This window comes from Brachycentrus maculatus, unplaced genomic scaffold (genome assembly GCF_059751285.1).
Source record: "Brachycentrus maculatus isolate JH-2025_06_01 unplaced genomic scaffold, ASM5975128v1 h1tg000169l, whole genome shotgun sequence".
NCBI classification, from domain to species: Eukaryota; Metazoa; Arthropoda; class Insecta; order Trichoptera; family Brachycentridae; genus Brachycentrus; species Brachycentrus maculatus.
In genome coordinates, this window is record NW_028280922.1 from 951,360 (window position 1) to 975,133 (window position 23,774).

At 39.6% G+C, this 23,774-nt stretch overlaps 1 protein-coding gene across 2 annotated transcripts in view; it reads right to left on the minus strand.

The window, feature by feature from the left end:
• Window positions 1-252: 252 nt before the first annotated feature.
• tna (Zinc finger MIZ domain-containing protein tonalli) overlaps window positions 253-23,774 on the minus strand; it is a 68,267-nt gene continuing 44,745 nt past the window's right edge. For both annotated transcript variants that reach the window (XM_088261919.1, XM_088261920.1), the window contains exons 3-11: window positions 13,905-14,058; window positions 13,076-13,823; window positions 12,248-12,380; window positions 9,729-9,939; window positions 6,977-7,320; window positions 5,617-5,764; window positions 4,767-5,099; window positions 3,502-3,723; window positions 253-2,432 (exon numbers count right to left, since the gene is read on the minus strand). In XM_088261919.1, coding sequence (XP_088118045.1) covers window positions 2,262-2,432; window positions 3,502-3,723; window positions 4,767-5,099; window positions 5,617-5,764; window positions 6,977-7,320; window positions 9,729-9,939; window positions 12,248-12,380; window positions 13,076-13,823; window positions 13,905-14,058 — 2,464 coding nt within the window. In that variant the 3' untranslated portion in view covers window positions 253-2,261. The remainder of the gene's footprint in view (window positions 2,433-3,501; window positions 3,724-4,766; window positions 5,100-5,616; window positions 5,765-6,976; window positions 7,321-9,728; window positions 9,940-12,247; window positions 12,381-13,075; window positions 13,824-13,904; window positions 14,059-23,774) is intronic.

A 23,774-nucleotide genomic window follows, 5' to 3' on the forward strand; every position in this document is an offset into this window, starting at 1 on the left:
TGTGGTGTAGTTAGTCCGACTGCCAAACTGACTGGTTTTAATCCCTGTTAATTATTATTGCATGAGCAGGGTGTGCAGCGCTGAAGACTTTTTTTTATATCCTTAGGTTGCTGAAAATGATAGACTATTGTTTTTTTTGTTTTTCGTTTTTACAAATGTAATGCTGCATAGTATTGGATTCAGGAAAAGAATACCTTTGTTATTAGGAAGGTTTGAAGGGTGGGGGTTTGAATGAAAGTTCTGTAATTATATTTTGTTATGTACTGTGTTTTATTTGTCATTAACATAAAAACGTAATGCTTCTTTTGTAATACAATATAATGTTACTTTAATCATAATAGGTAAGTCACAGATTCTAGTTGTTGATCCAAACTACTAGTTGACATAACTATTGCCTCGGTAAGTTACGCACAAATGTTTAGCGACTCCGGAGTCGGAGAATCCTGATAACCTTCACATCGAGGCTCCTTGTTGAACAATTGTATAATTTTATTAAAAATGTCTATCAATGTCTAGCTCAGGATTGAATTGAACTCTTAATATATAATCCTGGACAGATCTTAGTCGGTTAATTTAGCTTTCTGTCGGCCTTTTCAACTATAATTTGACAAATTTACTTAATTTTTGTATCATTTAGAACATGTTTATTGGCCGCTCGGACCGGTCCAGTTTAAATATTACTAGCGATTAATTTATGGCTAAAAATGAAGAAAGGTCCCTTGGTAAAATCATGGTCACTTAACTAAGAACATAAACTGATGTTTAAATAATTTTCCAAACAGTATAAAATTTGTCGATGCATTTATAAAACGGTATAATAATGTAAATCCCAGACGTACAATTTGATCTATTATTGGTAAGGCTCTAGATAAACGGGAAACGGTTAAATGACCATGCCGGTTGTATTAGGTTCTTTGTATCACTATGCTAGAACCGCAACAGTTAAAGTATAGAATGAAAAGTGATAATAGTCGATGATTAATCACATTACATATACTCTAGATTAGAAGAGATTTCACGAAATGTTCATAGCGAGGAAACACTCCCGTGTCCAAATGTTTGCTACAAATACATCCGTTTCTAGAGACACGCGATGTTTGTATTTCAAAATAAGCGAATGGAAAACACGATACTTGTGAATTTATGGAAAATGACGAAGCGACTCGGGCGCTCCGGCTCGATGGGACGAGCCGGCCCGGAGCGGAGACATTACCTTACGTCGCATAATGCCCGAAGTAGGTGCACCCGCCGCGTGAGCGGATGTCGCGTCCTGAATGCGAGTGTCAGAATGTAATGATTGTGCGAGGCACACGCCACCGAACCGAGGCCGCGAGATGTGCGCAATCCGCCCGTCGCGTTGCCGAGGCACCGTTACATTATTAAAGTACACAAAAACAATGGGAAATGAACAGAAAGCGAGGATTACAGCACATCCCGGCAGCCGTCGGGTCGGTATCGTAAAGCTAAGTACTTTATATTCGATAACATTTTGGTTCCGACTGCTAAAACTATGGATTTATATTTTTATTTTGTTTTATATATATATATATAATCTTCCATAATATGTAATTTCTATATAAATTGATTTATTCATTAATAATACTAAACTAAACTGGCCATTTAATAAGTATCCGCCATGTTTTCTCTAATTATAATAGTATTCTTAGCTAGGAATAACTATATACAAATAATACAATTTTAATAATATTTTTGACAACGTCGCAAAATAATTTAAACCGAACCTTCGCACTTTGATATTTAAATAAGAAATATAATAATATTCGTTTCTAAGAACTCTCCAGCCTCGGCGAGGGCGAAGGAAGATGTACAGATTATTAGACTATGTCTTATAGGTATAAAATGCAAGTTCTTCAAACCCACGAGAATATCCACTTCACCACTCGTACAGTTCTCCCGGACACAGTTTAGGAACTATTATCCTTCCCCTTACGCTAGCGACGCTCGAGCCGACGCCGCCGCCTCCGTATGTACAGGTGCGAGTCGGGCGGAGCCGGGCCGAGGACTAAAGTACACGTCGGTTACTCTATCCTAGTTTGTTTAGAACGAACGACCCCGGGAACACTCGGGAGCGTTCTCTTCGCCTTCTGAGGAACTTTGTACGCGCGTAACATCTGTCTATGGCCACTGTTCACCGGGTCTTGCGCGCGGCGCTACATGAAGAGCGCGAGGATGTCGTCGCACTCGGCGTCGGAGATGGCCCGCGGCCTGCGCTGGTCCCGGAGCCCGGGCTTGGGACCCAGTCACTCGAAGAGCGCGAGGATGTCGTCCGAGGAGGGCGCGCGCAGCGGGTGCGAGTGCGCCGAGGAGGAGGAGGAGGGCGGCGTGGCCAGCAGCTCGCCCAGCCCCGCGCCCCCGGGCGGGTCCAGGTAGGACAGCAGCTCCATGGGGTCCACCACGTTGTCCGGCAGCAGCTGGGGACACAACCATCTTCTACATCGACCGTTCTACTTCTCTACTCCGCAGGACATATCATCTATCATAGAACATAAGTCCCGCTAATGAAAAATGTCAGCCTATCTCCATAAAAATATACCAATTTACATCCTTCAATAGAGTAGTACTTGTGATTTTATTATTTACAAAAATACTTCTATTTCATACTATTTCTGTGAGCCTAAGCGGTTCATTACTAGAAATAGGTATCAAATTGTAGTAGAGTGGGTTCGAACCGAGACGCTCGGACTCAAGAGTCCGCGACACTTATCACGGGACCACAACCCGACACTTCGATTTAACATTTTAAGGAGTTATACCTAAACATTTATTTCAGCTGATAACTCGTAATATACATATTTTGCATTACAAATATCTCAACTTTCCTGATGTAGGTATAGTTTAAAATGCTTATTCTTTGAATTGTCAAATTCGCAAGAATTTTATTTGTTGATGACAGTAAGCTGCTAAAATGTACTTGACTGAGGTAAATACAGCACATATGGTTAGGTTAGGTTATCAAAGTGTTTATCCTGTTCCATATGTACCAATGAAATTCTTTATTGAATAAATATTAATAACTGAGAGCATATATGTATTTGGCTTATATACCCATTATGTATTAACTCTCAAGAAATGTGAATTAAAGACTATGGTCCTAAAAGCATATATGTATTTGGCTTATATACCCATTATGTATTAACTCTCAAGAAATGTGAATTAAAGACTATGGAAATATGGCTCTATAGCAGTGTGTTGCATATATTCTCATGAATAAGAAAGAAATAGGTAAAAACTAGGCTGTTCCTTGAAATAAATAACTAACTAACTAACGAACCAACCATCACGCCGCTTCACCACCGCAGGGGTAGGCAGAGAGAATAGAACGCCACACCACTCTGTCTTTGCAAACATTCTTCGCCTCTTACACGTTCATGCATCTCCTCATACATACCCGCCGATTGTTACGACTCCTAACCTGACCACTTTCAAGTATTTGGCATACCTGATCGTGCCATCAAATAAATAACACATGTATGAACTTACATTCAACCCTTCATTGGTCCCCTCGCCGTCTATGACCGCAGCGGGGTCGAAGTTAAGGTCTGAGGGGATGTCCACGTCGGTGAGGGGGGCGGGGTCGGGCGGCCCCTGGGCAGGGGGCACGCTGGGGGGGCCCCCGGGCGTGTGCGCCGAGCCCGGCGTGTGCCCCCCGCCCCCGCCGCCCGGCGTGTGCGGCGTATGCGGCGTGTGGGGGGTATGCGGCATCTGGGAATACAAAGAAACATAAATACCTTTAAGACCAGAGGGAAAAAACCGAGGTAACTCGAAGAATTGCGGAACTAAAGTGGAACTGGGCAGGTCATATCGCACATATGGCTGAGGATAGATGGAGGAAAAAGGTGCTCGATTGGAGGCCTAGAACAGGACGCAGAAGCGTGGGTAGAGCCCAGACAAGATGGTCCGATGACATTAGGGAAGTGGAGGGCCTGCGCTGGAAGAGAGTCGCGTCCAACAGACAACTGTGCAAGTCCAAGAGGGACGTCTTTATTCAATACTGGACACAAGAAGCGTCCTTGAGGTAGTATTTTACGAAAATTGTACTATGTATTTTAATTATCCAAATGTATTATTATTATTATGAGAAGAAGGCTGAAGTAAGTTATTATGTAGTGAGAGATGTTTTCTAAGGGACATATGTAAATTATCTCTATTTTTAGGCTTCTTCTTCTTTTTCTTTATGAGCCCTCTGACCTCCACTGCTGGATATAGGCCTCTTTCCCTTCTTTCCATTTCCTCCAGTTGGTTGCTGCTTGCAGATAGTTTCTAACCCCCGCAGCGACTATATCGTCGGACCGTCTCTTTTGGGGTCTTCCGACACCTCTTTTGTTCTCCCAAGGTCTCCATCGTAGAATTCTCGAGTCCATCTTGTAGGCTACAGAATAATAATCTGTAGAGGTTCGCAGCATTTCTGTGACTTTTGTCATTATGATTAGTATTGACATACGGCACGGAAACAAGAGCCGACACCGCGAGAACAAAAAGCCTTCTTAGGACATCCGAAATGAAGACTCTACGACCCATTGCAGGCCTAACACTTCGCGATAGAGTTAGAAACTCCGAAATAAGAAAAATCTGCGACGTTGAAGATGTTGTGCGATGGGGAAGAGAAAGAAGATGTTTCTGGAGAAATCATGTTGGAAGAGCGAATTCGGATCGAGTGGTGAGGATAGCAGCGGACAGCAGCATAAGCGGGATCAGACCCCCAGGAAGACCACCTAAACGATGGAGGGATTAGTATTGGTTGTTACCTGTTCATTGAGACTCTTCTCCATGGCGTTGAGCGGGTCGAGGGAGTTGACACTGTCACTGAGGTGCGACAGCGGCCCCCCTCCCCCCGAGTACTCGTTGCTGCCCGGCCCCGAGTTGCCGAACTCGTAGCCGCTCTGCCCGTTGCGGTGCTGCTGTTGCTGGTTGTAGGAGGAGCTCATCATGGAGCCGCTGGCGATGGTGTTCATGTCGGGCGGCAGGTACGGAGACAGGGCTTGGTTCATCTCCCAGTTGTTCATGGTGGGCAGGGTCATGGAGCCGGGAGAGATCGCCTTGCCGCGCTTGCTTATGCACATGTCATTGTCATCTTCCTGCTGCGAGTATCAAAATTAAAAAATATTAACACACTTAGCGGGAAAGATATTTCTAACTGTCTGGTCGATTGATGCTTAACGGCGGGAAGGGTAATTTTACCTCCTGCGCCGGCCTCATTTCAAAGGCAGAAAAGAAGGAATTATCCAATGTTTTAATATGAATATTATATTAATTATTTATTAAAAATTAAACACTTGTAATAAACCAATTAATGAGTTTTATTTTTACACACTGTGTAAAAATAAAACTCATTAAGTGGTTTATTACAAGTGTTTAATTTATAAAAAATAAAAAACATGTCATTCCACAATGTTAATGCCGAATCAATAAATTCGCCAGCAGTCCGCCGGCATAAAAAATAACCACCTGAAATGGTTATATTTTCATTATAAAACGGATAGCCCACCGAGATGGGCCATACTAGTATGATCTAGTATTTCAAACGGTAAGAAGATAAAAAATTTATACCGCAATAATAATTGAATAAAATGTGATGCGTTGAAGTTTGATCTTTACCTTAATGCCAGAAGTAGCGGGGTTCTTAGCTGCTTTCCAGTTGGCTCCGCTGTCTATCGTGACTTCCTCAACATCCGAGTTATTCAACGTGTTGAGGATCCCCCACATATACTGGTCCACTTCTAAGCCTTCTAATTGGGCGGGTTTACTGAAACAAGAATACGTTTATTGTAGCAACCAATGAAATGTGGAAATACACATGTCGAGAGACCAAAACTAAGTCATTGATAGATAGAATAGAAGGTTTTGTATCTATGCCACGCTTCAGTAATACATGATACTGCTACGAGTATTTAAAAGAGCTGCGTATTCTAGACAAATTGGATCATTGATAGATGGAATAGAAGGTTTTGTATCTATGCCATGCTTCAGTAATACATGATATTGCTACGAGTATTTAAAAGAGCTGCGTATTCTAGACAAATTGGATCATTGATAGATGGAATAGAAGGTTTAGTATCTATGCCATGCTTCAGTAATACATGATACTGCTACGAGTATTTAAAAGAGCTGCGTATTCTAGACAAATTGGATGAAAGACGTTTAACGCTTTGGCTACAACAACTGCCATGGGTAAGTGATCTTACAACCTAGCAACTAGCGCACTAAATTTGACAACCGTGTATTTGCTGTTACAAGTCTGATAGCGTGTAATACACTTCCACCGGCAGTTAGAAACAGTGAGAGTGAAGTGATATTTAAAAAAATAAAAATGCATTTCTTTGTTTATCATTTTGCCAATTTCCTTTTCCCCACTTTGATCACAGTGAAGCTCCCTTGAGGTAGTATCTGACGAAAATTAGCTATATGAATTACTGAAAATCTCCGTGAGTGGTTATATACTACCATCACTAACATTTTTGTGAAAATCTAAAAGTGTCTAACCACAAATTAAATGCTTTTAAGGCCCAGTATTTATTAAATCGCAACATAATTTTCTCTAAATCCAGGTAACATTTTACGTAACTAACTTTTTTCTTAAAACATAATTTTTGCATTGAATAAATAAATTTTCTTCGAAATAATTATGTGGTTTTGAAAAAAAAAAGAGTTATTGAAAGTTCAGGAGTTAAATAAAATTATAAAAATACTTTTTCCATATTTAAATATTTTTTACATATTCTAAAAAATAAAAAAAATATCTAATATACATTCTTTAAAACAATTGGGCGTGAAGAGACGAGTTTCCTCTCCGGCGGTCAGCCGCTGATTGAATTCTATGTTTGCGAGTAAGGCCTCAATATTGCAAATTATTAATATTAGAAAACTTGACGGGATGTATGCGTGACACGTATCAGCCCTGCCCAGCAAATTGCCTATACAAGCTGACTCCAGAGAAAGCGTTAAAAATCCGACTTACTTGCAAACGGGACACCTCCATGAACCTCTTTCGCAGTTGAGCTGCAGGTAGGATTCCAGATCGAAGCACTGTATGTGCTTGCAGTCGTGGCCTCGCGCGGGCAGGGTTATCCGCTTGAAGGTGATGGGGCACTTGAGGGAGACCTTGAGCGCGGTCTGCTCCACCGCGTCCCGGTCGCGCTCCTGCATGCCCGGCCCGCTGGCCCCGTTGGAGCTGGTCTGGCTGAAGTTGCGCTTGATCTTGGCGATGCAGTGGTCCGCCGTGAGCAGCCGCTTGCGCAGCAGCCCCTGCAGCACGCTCCGCACGCTCGGCCTGTGGACCAGTTGCAGGACAAACAGGTGGGACTGGAACAAAAATATTAAGCCATATTGAAACTCACCGTCATAATTCTTCTTCTCCGTCTTATTCCTCATTGATGAGGGTGTGACCCTTGCAGAACCAATAACTCTTCTCCAGTTATCCCTTGACTGCGCTGCACGTAGCGCTCCAACCACCGGGGTGCCTGCTGCTGCCTTAATTTGATCGGTCCATCGTGTGGGGGATCTTTCTCTCCCTCTCTTCCCCTCCAGGCTACCGATCACAACTAGTCGTTCCAGGCTATCCTCGTTGCCACGCGCAACGTGTCCAAAGAACTGGAGAATCCGTCGAATACAGATATTGGCCAGCGTCAAGCCATCCAAGCGTAGCATCCACCGTCATAATAAAATGCGTAATATTTTAACCCTTTCCACTCTGACCATTTTTTCTCATAACTGATCAGCTACTCTGATCAAAAAAATGCAACATTTGTCTACCATAAAAATAAATATTTTGGTTCCCTTATTTTGGGACACTCTGTCTGGCAATTCGTATGACCATGTAGATATACTTGGGTGATGGAGAAATCAGTGATTAAAGTTATACCTGCGCCGGGCCAGACATTGTGGCCCACGGAGCTGCCTACTAGAATCATATGGGCCAGAATGTCTGGCCTACAGAGTGGTATGAGTTAAAATTAAAATATAACTTTGTTTTAAAATCACTATGATATTTTGTCGGCCTCCATACTGTAGTGGTCAGGTTATGCTGGAGGTCCCGGTTCGGTTCCCAAAATAAATATTAGTGATTTTTCAGTCTAATATTTATTTAGTATGACCCTGGACTGGTACCTGAAGCGGGAGGCTGATCACCTTTCCTTCGTGTATTTAACGATCAAGATAACTCTGCTTCTATACGGTGCAGTGCCCTATGCACCATTGGGTGTGGATAACGGTTAGAAGTAGAATTAATATTTTATTACAACTCAATTATAATGTCCAATTTAATGCCTAACGGCCAAAATATTTTGAATTTTGTTAAATAGATAGTGTTTTAGTATTAATCGGCTTCGAAACCGGTAGACATTATAATTAAGTAATATTATAATTTAATCAAATAATAAAATATTTATAGTGATTTTAAGACAAAGTTATATTTGAATTATAAAATGGAAAATCACAAAGTTATTGCTTCAAATATAAATTATATGCATAATATTTTGTTTAGACAGATGTCGCGCAACGCAGCAAAACAAAATTGTTGAATGTCACGGAATAACCGATATCAACAATAAACTGTTTAATCAGTCAGAATATATAATTACTCAAATATTTTTCAACTTATTACACATATTAGTAGTACAGCCTTACACAAGCAAACAAGAGTACGAGTATGTAAGTCCGATTTCCCTAACCATTGCTACTATTCTCCTTTTTCTATATACTTTTCCTCATCCATCTCCTTTCCAACATCCCAGTAATGTCCTTCCCCCTGAGCTCCTTAACTTTCGTTGCCTGTATCCCATCAAATTTAACGATTGCATCCCTCAAAAGCAGAATTTTGGAAAACAAATAGAGAACAAATTATATGTATACAAAAGGAGAATAGCAGTGATAGTTAGGGGCTTCGGGGTTACATACCCGTACTAGCCTGTGTAACTTACACAATGCTAACACATGTACGAGTAAATTGATGCCAAATGATATTCATACAAATGGATTCACAAGTAACATTGGGTTTCTGCACAAAACTACCGAAAACCAGACAAATATTCTTGGTTACTTATTACGATTAGTATATAAGTGATTTTTTCATTCTACTATTAATTCAATATTATCCTGGACTGGTCCCTTAAGCGGAAGGCTGATGACCTTTTCTTCAAGTGTTAACTATCAAGATAACACTGAGTTTATATGATGCAGTGCCCTATGCATCGGGTGCGGATAAGGATTTGAAGAATCTTCTTCTTAAAACCCTTATCCACACCCCAATGGTGCATAGGGCACTGCATCATATAAACGCAGTGTTATCCTGATCGTCAACACATGACGGAAAGGTGATCAGCCCTCCGCTTCGGGTACCAGTCCTGGGTAAAATTGAAAAAATATTAGAGTGAAAAAAATCACCTATATTCATTTGACCTCCCCTGGGAATCGAACCCGGGACCTCCAGAACGGTAGCCGAGCGTGCTGACCATTTCACTACGGAGGCAGACATTGAAGAATAGTATGAATAAATATTTTGAAGAGAGCTATAGCCATTTTGTTGTAATATCTTCTTCTTTAAACCCTTATCTGCACCCGATGGTGCATAGGGCACTGCATCATATAAACGCAGTGTTATCTCGATCGTTAACACAAGGGAAGGTGATCAGCCCTCCGCTTCAGGTACCAGTCCAGAGTATTGTTGAATAAGCATTAGGGTAATCTTGTAATTTCAGGGGCTGGGTACTCACACAACAGCAGGCGGACACGGTGATCTGGATGGTGTTTCTGCCGGGCTGGCAGACGTCCTTCAGGTAGAGGGGCTTATGCGAGGTCTTGTTCTCCCCTCGGTCGATGATGAGGGGAGTTGCGTTGACCGAGACTTGAACACTGGCGGGCCAGTTGGTGTTCATTTGCCGGTCTTCGTGGTGGAAGCATTTCAGTTGTAACTCCAGGTCCGACCTGCGAGGAATATCAAGTGTTGGTTATGAAAAGAACAGGACAACAAAAACGGAGTCTGAAGAAGAAGAAAACAAGGATTTAGATGTATAGAAATCTAAATTTGTTCATAAATTTTTTAGAAGACCCGATCAGTGTAAATGAATCATTTCATTAATTGATTCGGCAGTCACTTTGTGGTTATATCTATTTTACTTGCGGTATTTGAAAATTATGTGGAATGCATCAAAACACGTGACACAATGGATTTTAAGAAATAGTGGTATTTACCAAGTAAAACTTTAATTTAAAATGCATACATATTACCACAGTTACTGCTGAATCAATTAATGAAATAATTAAATTACATTGAATTTGTATCATCAAGGGTAACGATGATTGCCACAATGTGATGACTGTCATGCTGGCGAAAAACTTAAAATCCTAGTGTCGGGTTGTGGTCCCGTGGTTAGTGTCGCAGACTCAAGTCAGAGTTTCTCGGTTTGAACCCACTCTACCACAATTTGATACCTATTTCTTATAATGAGCCGCTTAGGCTCACAGAAATACTGTGAAATTAAATTATTTGTGTAAATAACAAAAACACAAATATTTCTCTTTTTAAAAAAAACAATAAAAAAAGTAGAACTTAAATTATAATGTACATTCTTAATTATTTTAGTGTAAAATTTAAAACACTTAAAAGCATATTTTTGGGTTTATTAATGTAAACACAATTAGTTTCGACAACTGCAGATGTTCTCAGAACAGTTGTGTAATAATAAATTCAAAAAGTGGTCGTATACAAGTGTTTTATATTTTATATTTAGATCATCTGTTATTTTACAAAGTTAATGGCAAACCAATCAATCATATAACTCCATCACTGATTACTTGACGTTGAAAAATGTGGTAAAAGAAAATATTTAGTCAAGTTGAGTGGCCTGAAATATTGGGTTGATGCAAAAGTAATGACCGTTTTTTATGATCCCAGGTAAAAAATTTTTTTTTCATAAATTATGAAAAGTATCTTCTTTTTTATGATTCCATTGTAAAAAGGATGCTTTCCCTCTCCTTTCTATTCAGTTTTGGCCTGGCCAGAGTCCAGTAATAACCCCTTGTATTTTTTCAAAATGTCGTTCGATAAAGTGCATTTACGTCATTGTTTACTTTATGAATTCCGTAAAGACAATACCGCGAGTGTGGCAACCAAAAACATTTGTGAAGTGTATGGAGCAGATGTCATCAAAGTTCGACAGGTACGAAGATGGTTTGCAAAATTCCGATCTGGAGATTTTTCACTCATTGATAAACTACGTACCGGGCGGCCATTGAAGTCTGATGACGACGAATTAAAAGTCATAATTGACACCAATCCACGTCTAACCATCAGGGAGATTGTGTCAATGATGGGAGTCAACCAAACAATCGCATTAAGACATTTGAAGCGTATGGAAATGGTTTCGCGGTACGACGTTTGGATACCTCATCAATTGTCGGCTGCCAATTTATTGGATCGTGTTTCAACGCGCGTTGCTTTGAGTGCGAGACAAAAACATGAACCTTTTTTGCATCGTTTGGTGACGGGAGATGAGAAATGGGTCGTGTACAACAACGTGACAAGAAAAAGACATTGGACTATACCTGGACAAGCCCCATTAACAACTTCGAAGGCCGAAATCCATAAAAAAAGTTATACTTTGTGTTTGGTGGAATAATAAGGGTATTGTGTATTTTGAACTCTTGGAACACGATAAGACAAGTACAGCAGAACGATATTGTCAGCAATTATCCAAATTGAACATGGTCCTTCAAAAGGATAGACCAGAATTGGTAAACAGAAAAGGGGCAGTGTTTCATCACGACAACGCGCGACCACATGTGGCTATGATGACCCAACACAAGCTAAATGAGTTAAATTGGGATGTTATCAAGCATCCACTGTATTCTCCAGATCTTGCTCTTTCTGATTTTTATTTATTCCAATCACTGCAAAAAAATTTAAATGATGAAAAAAATTATTCAATAGAGCAGGTAAAAACATCCCTTACTTCATTTTTCGCATTAAAATCCACGGAATTTTATACTACTGGTATTAATAAGTTTATAGAAAGATGGGAGAAGGTTATAAGAACTGATGGAAATTATATAATTTATTAAATAAATAAAACATAAGAAAAAAAATTAAGAAAAAAATATATGTAAAAAACGGTCAAAACTTTTGCATCAACCCAATAGTTTCAGTTAGCATTATTGGTAACAGGAGTGTGACCAAAGTGAGATGATGCATTTCTTTGTCATAAATATGCAGTACGGAGAATGATATACTAACCTCCACATCAAAGTTTGATGAACCGTGGGTTTCAACTGAAACACGTGATTACTAACAGCGAGATTGTGTTCTAGTCTAAAGGGAGGTAGAATGATGCCATCTCTAACTGGGAATGTTAAGCGCAGCTCGTCATCTGAAATGAAAATCAACAAAATAATGAACAAATGTATCGGACTCGGTTACGTACAACAAAAATACAGCGAGAACAATAAAATAAACTGCAAACAATGAACAAGAAACTGTTATGATCTTGGCAATGGCTTTCCCAAGAATCATTGTCAGACTACCAGACAATAACACCTGTGGGAACTAGCGACTAACAAGAAACGAGACAAGCCTACGTACGACACTTCCACTATGTCCTACGGACGTTTTGCTTCCGACTCGCGACGAGAATTTTATTTGTCCATTGTTAATGACAAGTACAAACGAACGCGAATGATAAAAATGAATCGGTGACCTTTTTCAATGTATTTTTGCTATTGCAAATGTGAGAAAACTCTATCAACAAGATAAAATTATATCTATTTACACACTGCGACACAATAACCGAACTTGTTTCAAGAGCGTAGCAACTAGTGACTAACGCTTCATTTAGATAAAAGTAAAATTACATTTGACAGTCATTCTTACTACATAATTGAAATAAACAAATATTTCGACGTAGGACATACTTTTGATGGCAGATTATCATCTCGCAAATATGAAATAATTATATTGCAGAAAAAAATAAGCGTCTACTTTAGTCTGTTATATTCAGATTGAGAGGCGACATTGGCCGGACAGGCCTGCCAATATGTATAATATTACGGATGGGGAGGTACTCACTCTGCATGGGGAGCGGAGGCTTGAGCTCGCTGAAGTTGGGCTTGACGTCGGCGTTGGGGCTGATGTAGGGGGGCATGCTGCCGGCGGGCGTGAGCGGCGGCGTGGGGTTGCCGGGCACCGGGCTGTGCTGGTAGGACACGCCGCGCACCTCGCCGTACTGCGCGCCGCCCGCGTAGCCCTGCCCAGCGGGGTAGGCGCCGCCGTTGGTCTGGTGGTGGCCCGCGAAGCCGCCGCCCATCCCGTTGCCGAAGTACTGGCCTTGCGCCGGGTAGGGCGGCGTGCCCTGGCGCGCGCCGGCGCGCATGGCGGGTCCGAAGGCGCCCGGCCCCAGCGCCTGCTGCGGCGGGTACTGGCCCTGGAACGGGCGCGCGCCCCCGTAGCCCGCGGGGTACTGCGCGGCGCCCGGACTCATGTAGCCCTGCTGCCGCTTCTGGCCCATGTGCATGGCCGGCGACGGGTAGGGCGCCAGCCGCCGCGGGTACGACCCCATCTTGCCCATCTGCCCCAGCTGGCCCTGCATCATGCCGCCCGCGTGCATGCCGCCCATGCCCATGTTGGCCATCTGCGCCATCGGGTTCATGCCGGGCCCGGGCCCGATCCCGTTCTGGCCCATGGACCCCATGTTGCCCATGCCCCCCATGCCGCCCATGCCGCCCATGGAGCTCGCGTTGGGGTTGTGGCCGCGCTGCTGCCCGTAACCGTTCATGTTGCCGTACTGCGGGTTGCCCATCCCCATGTTATTCTGCATCTGGAAGAGAGACACGGTCAGTGGGGAGCTCCTTCGGCCGACGGCGCGCGCTGCTAGGCGAGAGCGAGGATAGGTAGTTACCTGGTTGAAGGATTGCGTGTCCTGCATGGTGAGGCCTGCGGGGGAAGCGGCGGCCACCATGGCCGAGGGCGCGGAGGCGGGGGGGGCGGGGCCGGCGCCGTACTGCGTCTCCCCGCCCGCGTTCATGCCGCCCGCCGCGGGCATGCCGCCATACCTGGGGACAGAAAGCGCACGGTCAGGCAAGGCGAGAGATCGCTGTCACCAGGAGCGGAGGACGCTCAGGAGACATACATGTACACTAGTAGAGCGTATTTATCGATTCTTATCCGATTAACTAATAAGAGACAAAGCGGGCAGAATCGATCGGCAAAGAGACGCATTACCATAGCAGCTAACCAAACACCCGCGGCTTCGAGTTCCGCGGGCCCTCGCTCTCCAGCCACCGAGTATTAATAGCCGGAGCGGGTATGTAAACCGACGGCATGCGCGAGGTGTTCTAGAAGAGATGCGCGTAATTAATATAGCTAATAATATACGCGACTTATTACCACCTCCCCGAGTGCAGTCGGTACCGTGTCGCTTCAATGTCGCGAACTATCAACCGATCGGTAGCAGTTTTCTCGAGGTCTACAAGAACCTCGCGGCCTATCCTTGCCAGTACGGCTAGGTAGCTCTCGACAACGGGAGATTTAAAAAAATACAATCCGTCGCACGGCTGTGTAGGAATAACGACTATTTTGACAGATGGAACGACATAAAATATCGGAGAATGGTAATTACGCGAGGTTTTGTGTACATAATGTCCGTCGGAAAGCTCCGTGGCGGATTGAAGGTTAATGAAGCGCTGTGCCGTCTAGCGGACGCGATGCACCTACTGCTCGCGCGGTGCCACCAATATGAAATCGGAATAATTTATAGATACAGAAATCTAGCGACTCAAACTGCGGAAAGAATAATTTACTTTATCATCGGAGCATTCGTGTTTTTTACCCAGCGCTGCATAACATAAAGGCAGCGTCAACAATCAACACAAGAGATATTTTTGCATTTTGCTCTATTTTATAAACTGAGTTAGCCTATCGGAGAACTCACTACTCGCTAGTATAATATGTTAAATCTACGGCCGATTTTTTGGTACATTATCGTTTACGCTACCTGAACCTTATTCGAAGAATGGCGAACAATGATAGGCACCCAAAGTGCGGTAGTATTACACATACATAGATGAGCTGAGAAATTCACAAAAAAGAGTACGTTTAGCTATAAAAAAATATCTTTGAATGAATTCGGTATGTACCGCAGGTAAATGTCGGACGTTCTGTTTTGGTTTCGATTGTGCGGTGAATGGTCGCGTCACAATTTCTGCCGATTTGAAGCCTTTCGATCAGTCCGCGATTGAAAGTCTAGGAAGTTACGTAACGGACGAGTAATGATACAAATAATGAAACAGTTATCGCCGCTGCTCCGAGTCGTGTCGCTCTATGCGCTTTCTATCTGTTTATCATAGAGCCGAGCGACAATTTGTACGTTCGCTCTTCGGTCGCTTTACGTCATGTTTGGTCTGCTTCGGCGGGCAAAAAGAAATTGTGTTCCACATTCGAATTGTGGCGTAATGGCGTCGATTCTCTATCGGCCACTCGGCTGGTCTGTTCGTTCCTGCAACGGAATACTCGGCACTTATCGCGAGTCTAAAGACAAATCAATTTCTCGGGATAACTAACTTACGTAACATATACGAACAGTTCGGTTCTCACGCTCGCGCCGAATTTTTATCGCGAACCGTTTTATACTTCATATAGTCCGGTGTTTTTTTTCTTGACCGTTGCGTTAATGGTCGATTTTAATCGATATTTACCACTCAAATTAAAACCACACCTCTGTTAGCACAGAAAAGGACTTACGCGTACAATGGTGTTCGGAAAGATGCTACCTTATTCATTTTGAACGTTGCATTTACTAGTACATTTCTCTTTTCTGTAATGGATTCACTGGATCCAAACAAAATTGGAGCATTAGTAACATAAGATAATAAAATTATCTTATGTTACTAATGCCGCTATCGTCAAATAATCTGGAATTGAAGTCTCGAGAAAACGTGAGGTTTTATCACCAAAAATTGTAAGAGAACAACCGGTGTCGCGCATTAACGCAAAATGGTGTCATTTCATCTCGTCGCTCGCTTATTGCTTAGTGCAAGTGCCCGAGCCGTCGCCGTATGCACTTTGGTAATTTATCAGCTCGCCTTGACGGAGTAAAAATGCCATAAATACGGTATTTTTTGCCGAAACAAAAAGGCGATATTTGGGACACGGTCACGTCGGCAGGACAGATATTTAGTGTATGCTCTCGACACGTACACACAACCGTAATACACATTAAACTACATTTTCTATATTCATCTACCGCGGTACTCCTCTCTCTTTTACACTCGTGGAAACCGCGCGGAGAAATCAGAGCGGGAAAGAGGAATGTCAAAGTCATTTATAAATTGTTTAATACTTAGCCAGTGCAACTGCGAGCACGTTAATAAAAAAATACAAAAATATCATTTCAGAAAATTGTTTATATAACGTTTAAAAAAAAAACTCAATTCAAACATAGAATACGCCTTAAAACCTTGTAGTGCTTACGTATCTACTGAATCCTAAATAGATGCAGAAGAATAGAAGAGACCTTTGTCAAAAATCTACGTCAGTTGTTTTCGAGTGAGCCATTAAAATTTAACTAAATAACTTCTGCTTTTTAACTATGTGTGATTAAATATCAATTAATCAAAAATAATTATTCTGGTGAAAAAAGTCGTCTTTGTAAACCACATGAAGGTACAACAACCCTTCAAACTAAAAAAAACTCTCGGTAATATTAATACTTATAGGAAGTAAGTAAGAACCAAGAACGGACCAAATATTATTTTGGTCAAAATACACATTGATATATGGCGTATATTCTCTGAACGTCTGAAAGTTACATAAATAACCAAAAAGTGTTGACATTCATTACTGTTCTTCGTCAAAGGGTATGTTTAATTTTCTTTTCATTTTATTTACAAATTACACCTTTTAAAGCGATCGGGAAATCAGCGGAGTGGTTAAGTTTGACGTTCGAACGCGCTCAGTTTTCGATTTCCACGGCGCGGGCTTTTGCAGGAAAAATGCACCGCGCACGCGCGTAGGTACCCACACTATGTATTGTACGGAGGTACCCGTGTAGCTGTCACTCGAGATTTCTTTTCTGCGAAAGGCGATTCTTCGATTTTCACCCATGTGCATTGCAAAAACAGTTGCGATTGTATGGTACACCCACAATACGTGTGTGTATGAGGCAGAAAGTATTGTCGCAAATTCGAAGTGGCCAATACTTCACTATCTACTTATTTTTAGTGTTAAAATAATTTTGATTTGACGAGCGGTAAAGAAAGAAACTCGAAAATTGTCTGTTCAATTTCCCTATGCTCCTAAATATAAATTTTAATTTTAAAACCGCCTGAGTCAAAATAAAGTATTAATAGCAATATAATGGAGTCGTATACATAATAACTTTAGTTTTTCTAATAGAAATTGCGTTGGAAATCATGAAATAAACATGAATAAATAATAAAATGAACGGAAAACCAAATTGCATCGCGGTATGCGAGATATTTTATTTACTTCAATAAGAACGCGTCCAAAATTTATACGAGAATATCGATATTGACTTTTGAACTACATGTTGGTAAGTAGGTTCATATCATAAAGGTCGTGTAGAATATTACGGTCCGAGTCGTAATAATACGAAACTAATAATTAACGATATTGAAACGTGTTTTTCAATCGCAGTCCGTAATGTTGGGCCACCATTTTGTATCTTCGTGAAAGATACAATGAATTTTCAAGCCTAGAAATGTGATCTGGATTATTTTTTGATGATTGTATCCATATTACTTGAATTAGGTACCTACGTATGGTATTTATCTGTGAAGAAGGTATGTTTATTTGTATTTTTGTCTTTGACTTGAGCTTTGATCTTTCGCTTTTCCCCTTTTCCCCTTTTCCTCCCTCCCGTCCCTCTTCAAGGTATTTATAATAAATGACATATGTGAAATCTTGTAAATGGAATGTTACAAATACCTGTTTTTTGTTACTCATTATTGTAAGTGTATTAATGTAACTATTCTGTAAAATTTCCAAATAAAATAAAAATATTGCTAATAATTTTGCTCAATGGAGTCTTAATAAATATATTTTTTGCCAATTTATAAAGTACTAATTGGTGCTAAATATTACCTAAAAAGGCCTTTGATAAAGATGAATACTGAAATGATTGAAGTTAGTTGAAAGAAACCGAAATATCAGCGCTGGCAATACTGAAATGCACGTGTAACGCACACATAGTTGTACTACCTACCCCGTTTCTATTAATGTGAGTAATTATCGACCGAGCACGCGATGTGAACCGACCTTAAAGCGTCGCCGTTCTAATTTAGAAATGCCAGGAAGCGACGAAGTCAGAAAAAATGGGATACCATCGACAAAAAAATATTTACCCCAGAAAACATCGGTACATAAGGCTAATTCTGTAAATATCTTCTATCATCCAGTTAGGGGCGAGTTTTTGTGCTCTAAAAAGCGATACATAAAAAATGGAGACAGTCTGACATTCTGAAAATCGGTGTTAGTAAACGATTATAGATTTGGGTATATTTAAGGATGGAAGGAGAAAACTTGAAAATATAGTGTGGGGTAGTGGTTAGCGCGTTTGGCTGTCAACCTGGTGGTCCCGAATTCAATTTCCGGGGGAGGGGTTAAAACAAATATAAGTGATTTTTCACATTGATATGTTAGCGCAATTATGATAAAATTGCCTACATGTGATTAACAATCAAGATCACATATATTCGATTCTGTGCGGTGCCCTATGCACTATTGGGTGCGGATAGGGGTAAGAATAAGAAAAAGAAAAAAATTGTGTTATTGGGTCCATCTAAGAAAACTTACATTCAGACTGGTCCATTAACAAATGATATCGAAAATTTGGGTTGTGGTCCCGTGGGTATGTCAGAAGCTCTAGGTTCGAATCCCTCTTTGCTACAACTTAATTCCTACTTTCAAATATTATCCATTAGGCTTAGTAAAAATATTTGTGTGTATCACAAAAACAAGTATAATATTTCTTGAATTAAAAATCAATAAAAGTATTGTCGATTGACACTGTTTATAAATAGAACCGACCGTTTAAAACAGTCAGGCGTTGTACAATTAACTTCAATCTAATTATCGATAATTATATAGACTTGTAATAGTAATAATTGTTTAGAGACAGGACTGCTTCGCGTTGCGAGGGTGAATGTGTCGTTTTAAGTCTCCTCTAAGGTTTCCCGGTCGACGAGACGATACGACTTAGTATCATAATGGTTGAAAGTGGTCGTTCCATGTACCTATTATTTGGTTATTTGGGTACAGGATCGTTCCAAAGTGGGTATATCTGCAGACGAAACAACAAAAAGTAGTCGGATTTTTACCTGATGTCTTTGGACCATATAACTGTATACGGCTGGGATCGTCAACATTTTAAATTGTATATAATTTATATTTGAATCACCAACTTTGTGATTTTCCATTTTATAATTTAAAAAAAGTTACTTTTAATTATAATATTTAAAATACTGTTTTTTAAAGAACATTCACAAGAAGGGTTCAAGATAACATCAAAACATACAATATTACGTTTTCTTAGATTTTCACGACCACTTGATAATCTTGAGTTTTGTAAAGGATTGCAGATAGAAATGGTTTTAAAAAAGTGAAACTGTTACATTAATATAGGATTTTTTTCGAAACAGTTCTTTACTTTTTTTGGTTGTTAGTTATTGTCCATTGTCGTCGATTCAATTTGCAATGAAAATTCTAGCCCTCATCTCCAGCAATGCGTTTTTGAATTCAGCTATGCAAAGTGCATAAAGATCAGGTATTGTCATGCCAGTTACAAAATAAAAGTTCTAAATTGTTGGCCAGTGTTATTTTACAATAATGTTGATGATTTCTTGTAATAAAAATATGTGTTTGCGTTCTCAGTTCGACAGTTAGGTACCTCAGAAAGAAGGGATGTTGTCATGTATTTGTACATTTGCCTGCTATATGAAAGGAGGACGGCACAGGACCCGAAACTCCGGAAGGGCAGATCAAACAAAAAATATTATTATGAAGATGTGTTCACTGAGAAGGCGTAAAAGAAAATATTATTAAATAATAAGAAGAAACGACACGGTGCTCTGTTTCATTAGTTCGTATTAATATCGGGAAAACTGTTAATTCGATTTCTATCGATACAAAAATATGTTTATAATAAAGATGTTACTAATCGATAATTGTTACTTTTTCGTCATCCGATTGGGATGGTATTCATTACTTTTTCTCGGCTTGTATTTCTTTCCAGCTAACATTTTTGACGTCAAATTGTCTAACATATTAGAAGGTAGAAATATGCAATGCACGATCCAAGAACCGAATGAACGACTTCTTTTAAATAAGTCGTTGTGTAATTCGGTTTCTTAATTCGATCTCCTGATCTAGTCTATAACAAACAAACAATCGTAGGAGTGATAAGTTTCAAAATATCTTCTAACCCTTATCCGCACCCATTCATGCATAGGCCACTGCATCGTATAGAAGCAGTGTTATCTTAGTCATTAAATACACGAAGGAAAGGTCATCAGGAGTGATATATTTCAAAATATCTTCTAACCCTTATACGCGTCCAATGATGCATAGGCCACTGCATCGTATAGAAGCAGTGTCATCTTGATCGTTAAATACATAAAGGAAAGGTCATCAGCCTTGCATTTCAGGTACCAGTTCAGGGTAATATTATATAAACATTGAGCTGAAAAATCACAAATATTTATTTTGACCCTCTTGGTAATCGAACCCGGGACCTCCAGCATGGTAGTCTAGGGCGCTAATCACTACACAATAAATGGGTAATAACAGTAATAGATTGTCAAAGGTTGATAAGAAAATAAAGTTATCCTAAAACATGGAGACAGACTAAAGTATGATTTACAACGTTTTCTCAATTATCTTATGGCGCAATAGATACGTATTACGTGACTAATTTGATGCAAATATCAATCAAAGTAATAGAATCAGTTACACAAGGCGACCGGAAGTAACAAGAAGACAAGGAAACGTAAATCTACTACCGGTAGAAGGTAACATTTAGCCTTACCGCACACGGGTGAAAATGAATCAAATCGAATGGAAAATATGTATTCCGAACTCGAGGTTGGTTCACACAGAATATGATTTTATTACATATTGACAAAGTATTACTATTTTTTTACTAGGCGAACTTTGTAAATAAAAATGATGAATGAAATAATAGATTTTTTTGGAATTAAACAAGTACAAAGAGAAACTAAAAAAAAAACTTTATTTGTAGAATGTGTTACACACTGGGCCAGGAGTCGAAATAATCGGTAGGTATGTATGACAAGATGCATAATGTGGAAGAGGCGAATAATGTTTGCAAATACAGGGTGGTATAGCGTTCTTTTCTCTCTGCCTACCCTCGCGGAGAAGCGGCGTGATGGTAAGTTAGTTAGTATGTGTTACGTAGGATATTCCTCCCTAAATGAAAATACGTTATTCCGAATTCGGAATACGGGAGTTTTCCGCGTGCGGCAAGACTAACGCTAAACAATTTCCGCACAGTTGCAGAAAGACAAATAAGGAAATTATCGAGAAATATTGTAATCAATGGAAATATAGAAGCACTTCAGTGTAACACTATATGTCGACACTAAAAGCCAAATGCGACAAATTTATGCAAAATAACATAATATTTTTTTAATGAAGGTTGTGTAAAAATTTATGAATTATTTAGGTTAATAAGATCCACGTTTGAATATATTTATTATCCCAGTTAAGGTCAGTGTCTTCTTCTAATTATTGAGAACCTTGGGTGGATGTGATTATCACAAAACTATGCGATGTCAAACTAGTCGTGGTTGGCGCTAACGATTAATTAACCAACTATTTCGGCGCTTTGCTAAATGTATGGGTTATGAAGAAAGTCATTTTGATAACTGATAAGAACTGATGTACAAAATCGAAAAAAAATCAGGTGTTTCCTAATACTTAAAATGATTCAGGAAATATAATACGTAAGTAAATAAAGTAAATAATTATACAAAAGTTTATAAAATTACTATGTTGCGATGCGATGCGAAGATTTACATTTCAATTTGAAAAAATCCACAAGTGGTTTGATTGGAAACATTTAAGCACTAGGCCCTCGTTTTCATTAAATATGTCAAATTTATATTTAAAATATTATGTGTATTTTTTATCAATTTGCCACATTTTGAGAGTTAAACATTTTTCTCACAATATAATAATAGCTCCGGCCTCCAGAATACAATGGAAACCGACAATAGGTTACAATCCCTAATATTTAAACAGGCCGACAAGCCAAAATGAGACATAAAAACGCGGAGGATAAAGCCTATTTCGGCGTAGACTAAATACCTGCCAACCAAACAAATCAACAAGCCAAAACGACTCTTAAATACGCACAGAATAAGGCCTAATTTGGAGTGCGTTGTGAGGTCTTGTACTCGATAAAAATCGAGGAGCGAAAATGACACTTGGGATCATGACGCGTAAGGGATTTTTTAGCGTGGGATCGGGAGAAAAAAAATCAATATAATGTTACGCTACCCCTATTTTAGGCGGGAAGTGGTAGTTTTTTTATATTATTTTATTTTGTTGTATTTAGCATCATGTGAACTCGGTAGTTCTTGTATTCCCGTAGAATGTAGGGTGGGATAATCAAAAAGCCCTTCATAACTGTAAACATACACAAATATATTAAATACTTTATGTTTTCATTAATTGATTCGGCCGTCACTTTCTTGAAATATCTATCAATTTTAAATTTAAATTTTACTTGGCTTATACCACTATTTCTTAAAATCTATTGAGAGACGTGTTTCGATGCATTTTGCAGCATTTTCAAACACCGCATGTGAAACTAAGTACCTATAAATTTTAGCTAAATTAAATATGTGTCCTTCAGACTTTGAAGGATGAAGAGGAGGTAGGACATGTTCCTTACGTTTATTCATTTGTTATTTTTTATCAGTGGGAATAGTTACAGTATATAAAGTAATAATTAGCCAATACATTATGAATTGCGTTAAAAAGATAAACATTTAAAATTAAAATTTTATTATTTCCTTCACTTTACGACCGAAAATATACTGGCAAAAAGCATTTTACATAAAATTTGCTTAAGTTTATAGAAAGTAGACTGATTATATCAATATATTTTTTAAAAACAAAGTACATTTCAAACAATTCTTTCATCAAAACCATTAAAAAAAAAAACACTTAGACTAGACGAAATACCTGTTACCTTTTTTAAAATAATATAATTAAAGTGTAACTTTGTTTTAAAATCACTCTAAATATTTTATTATAACTTAATTATAATGTCTACCGGTTTCGAAGCTAACCGCTTCTTTATCAAGACTGAAAAATTAAGTATTAATCAGTCTTGATAAAGAAGCGTTGGACATTATTATTAAGTTTTAATAAAATATTTATAGTGATTTTAAAGCACAGTTACATTTTAATTATAAAATGGAAAATCACTAAGTCAGTGCTTCAAATGTAATTTTCATTTATATTTTTTAAAATTGATAACATGATAATATCTCGAGACTATGGATCGACAAACTGTCTCAAAACGACAGATATAAGTATTTTCAAGACTATTTTAAGAATATTTTCAAGACTATATTAATCCGCCTCCGTTGTGTAATGGTCAGCACGCTCGGCTACCGTTCTGGGGGTCCCGGGTTCGATTCCCAGGGGGGGTAAAAATAAATATGAGTGATTTTTTCACTGTAATATTTATTCAATATTACCCTGGACTGGTACCTGAAGCGGA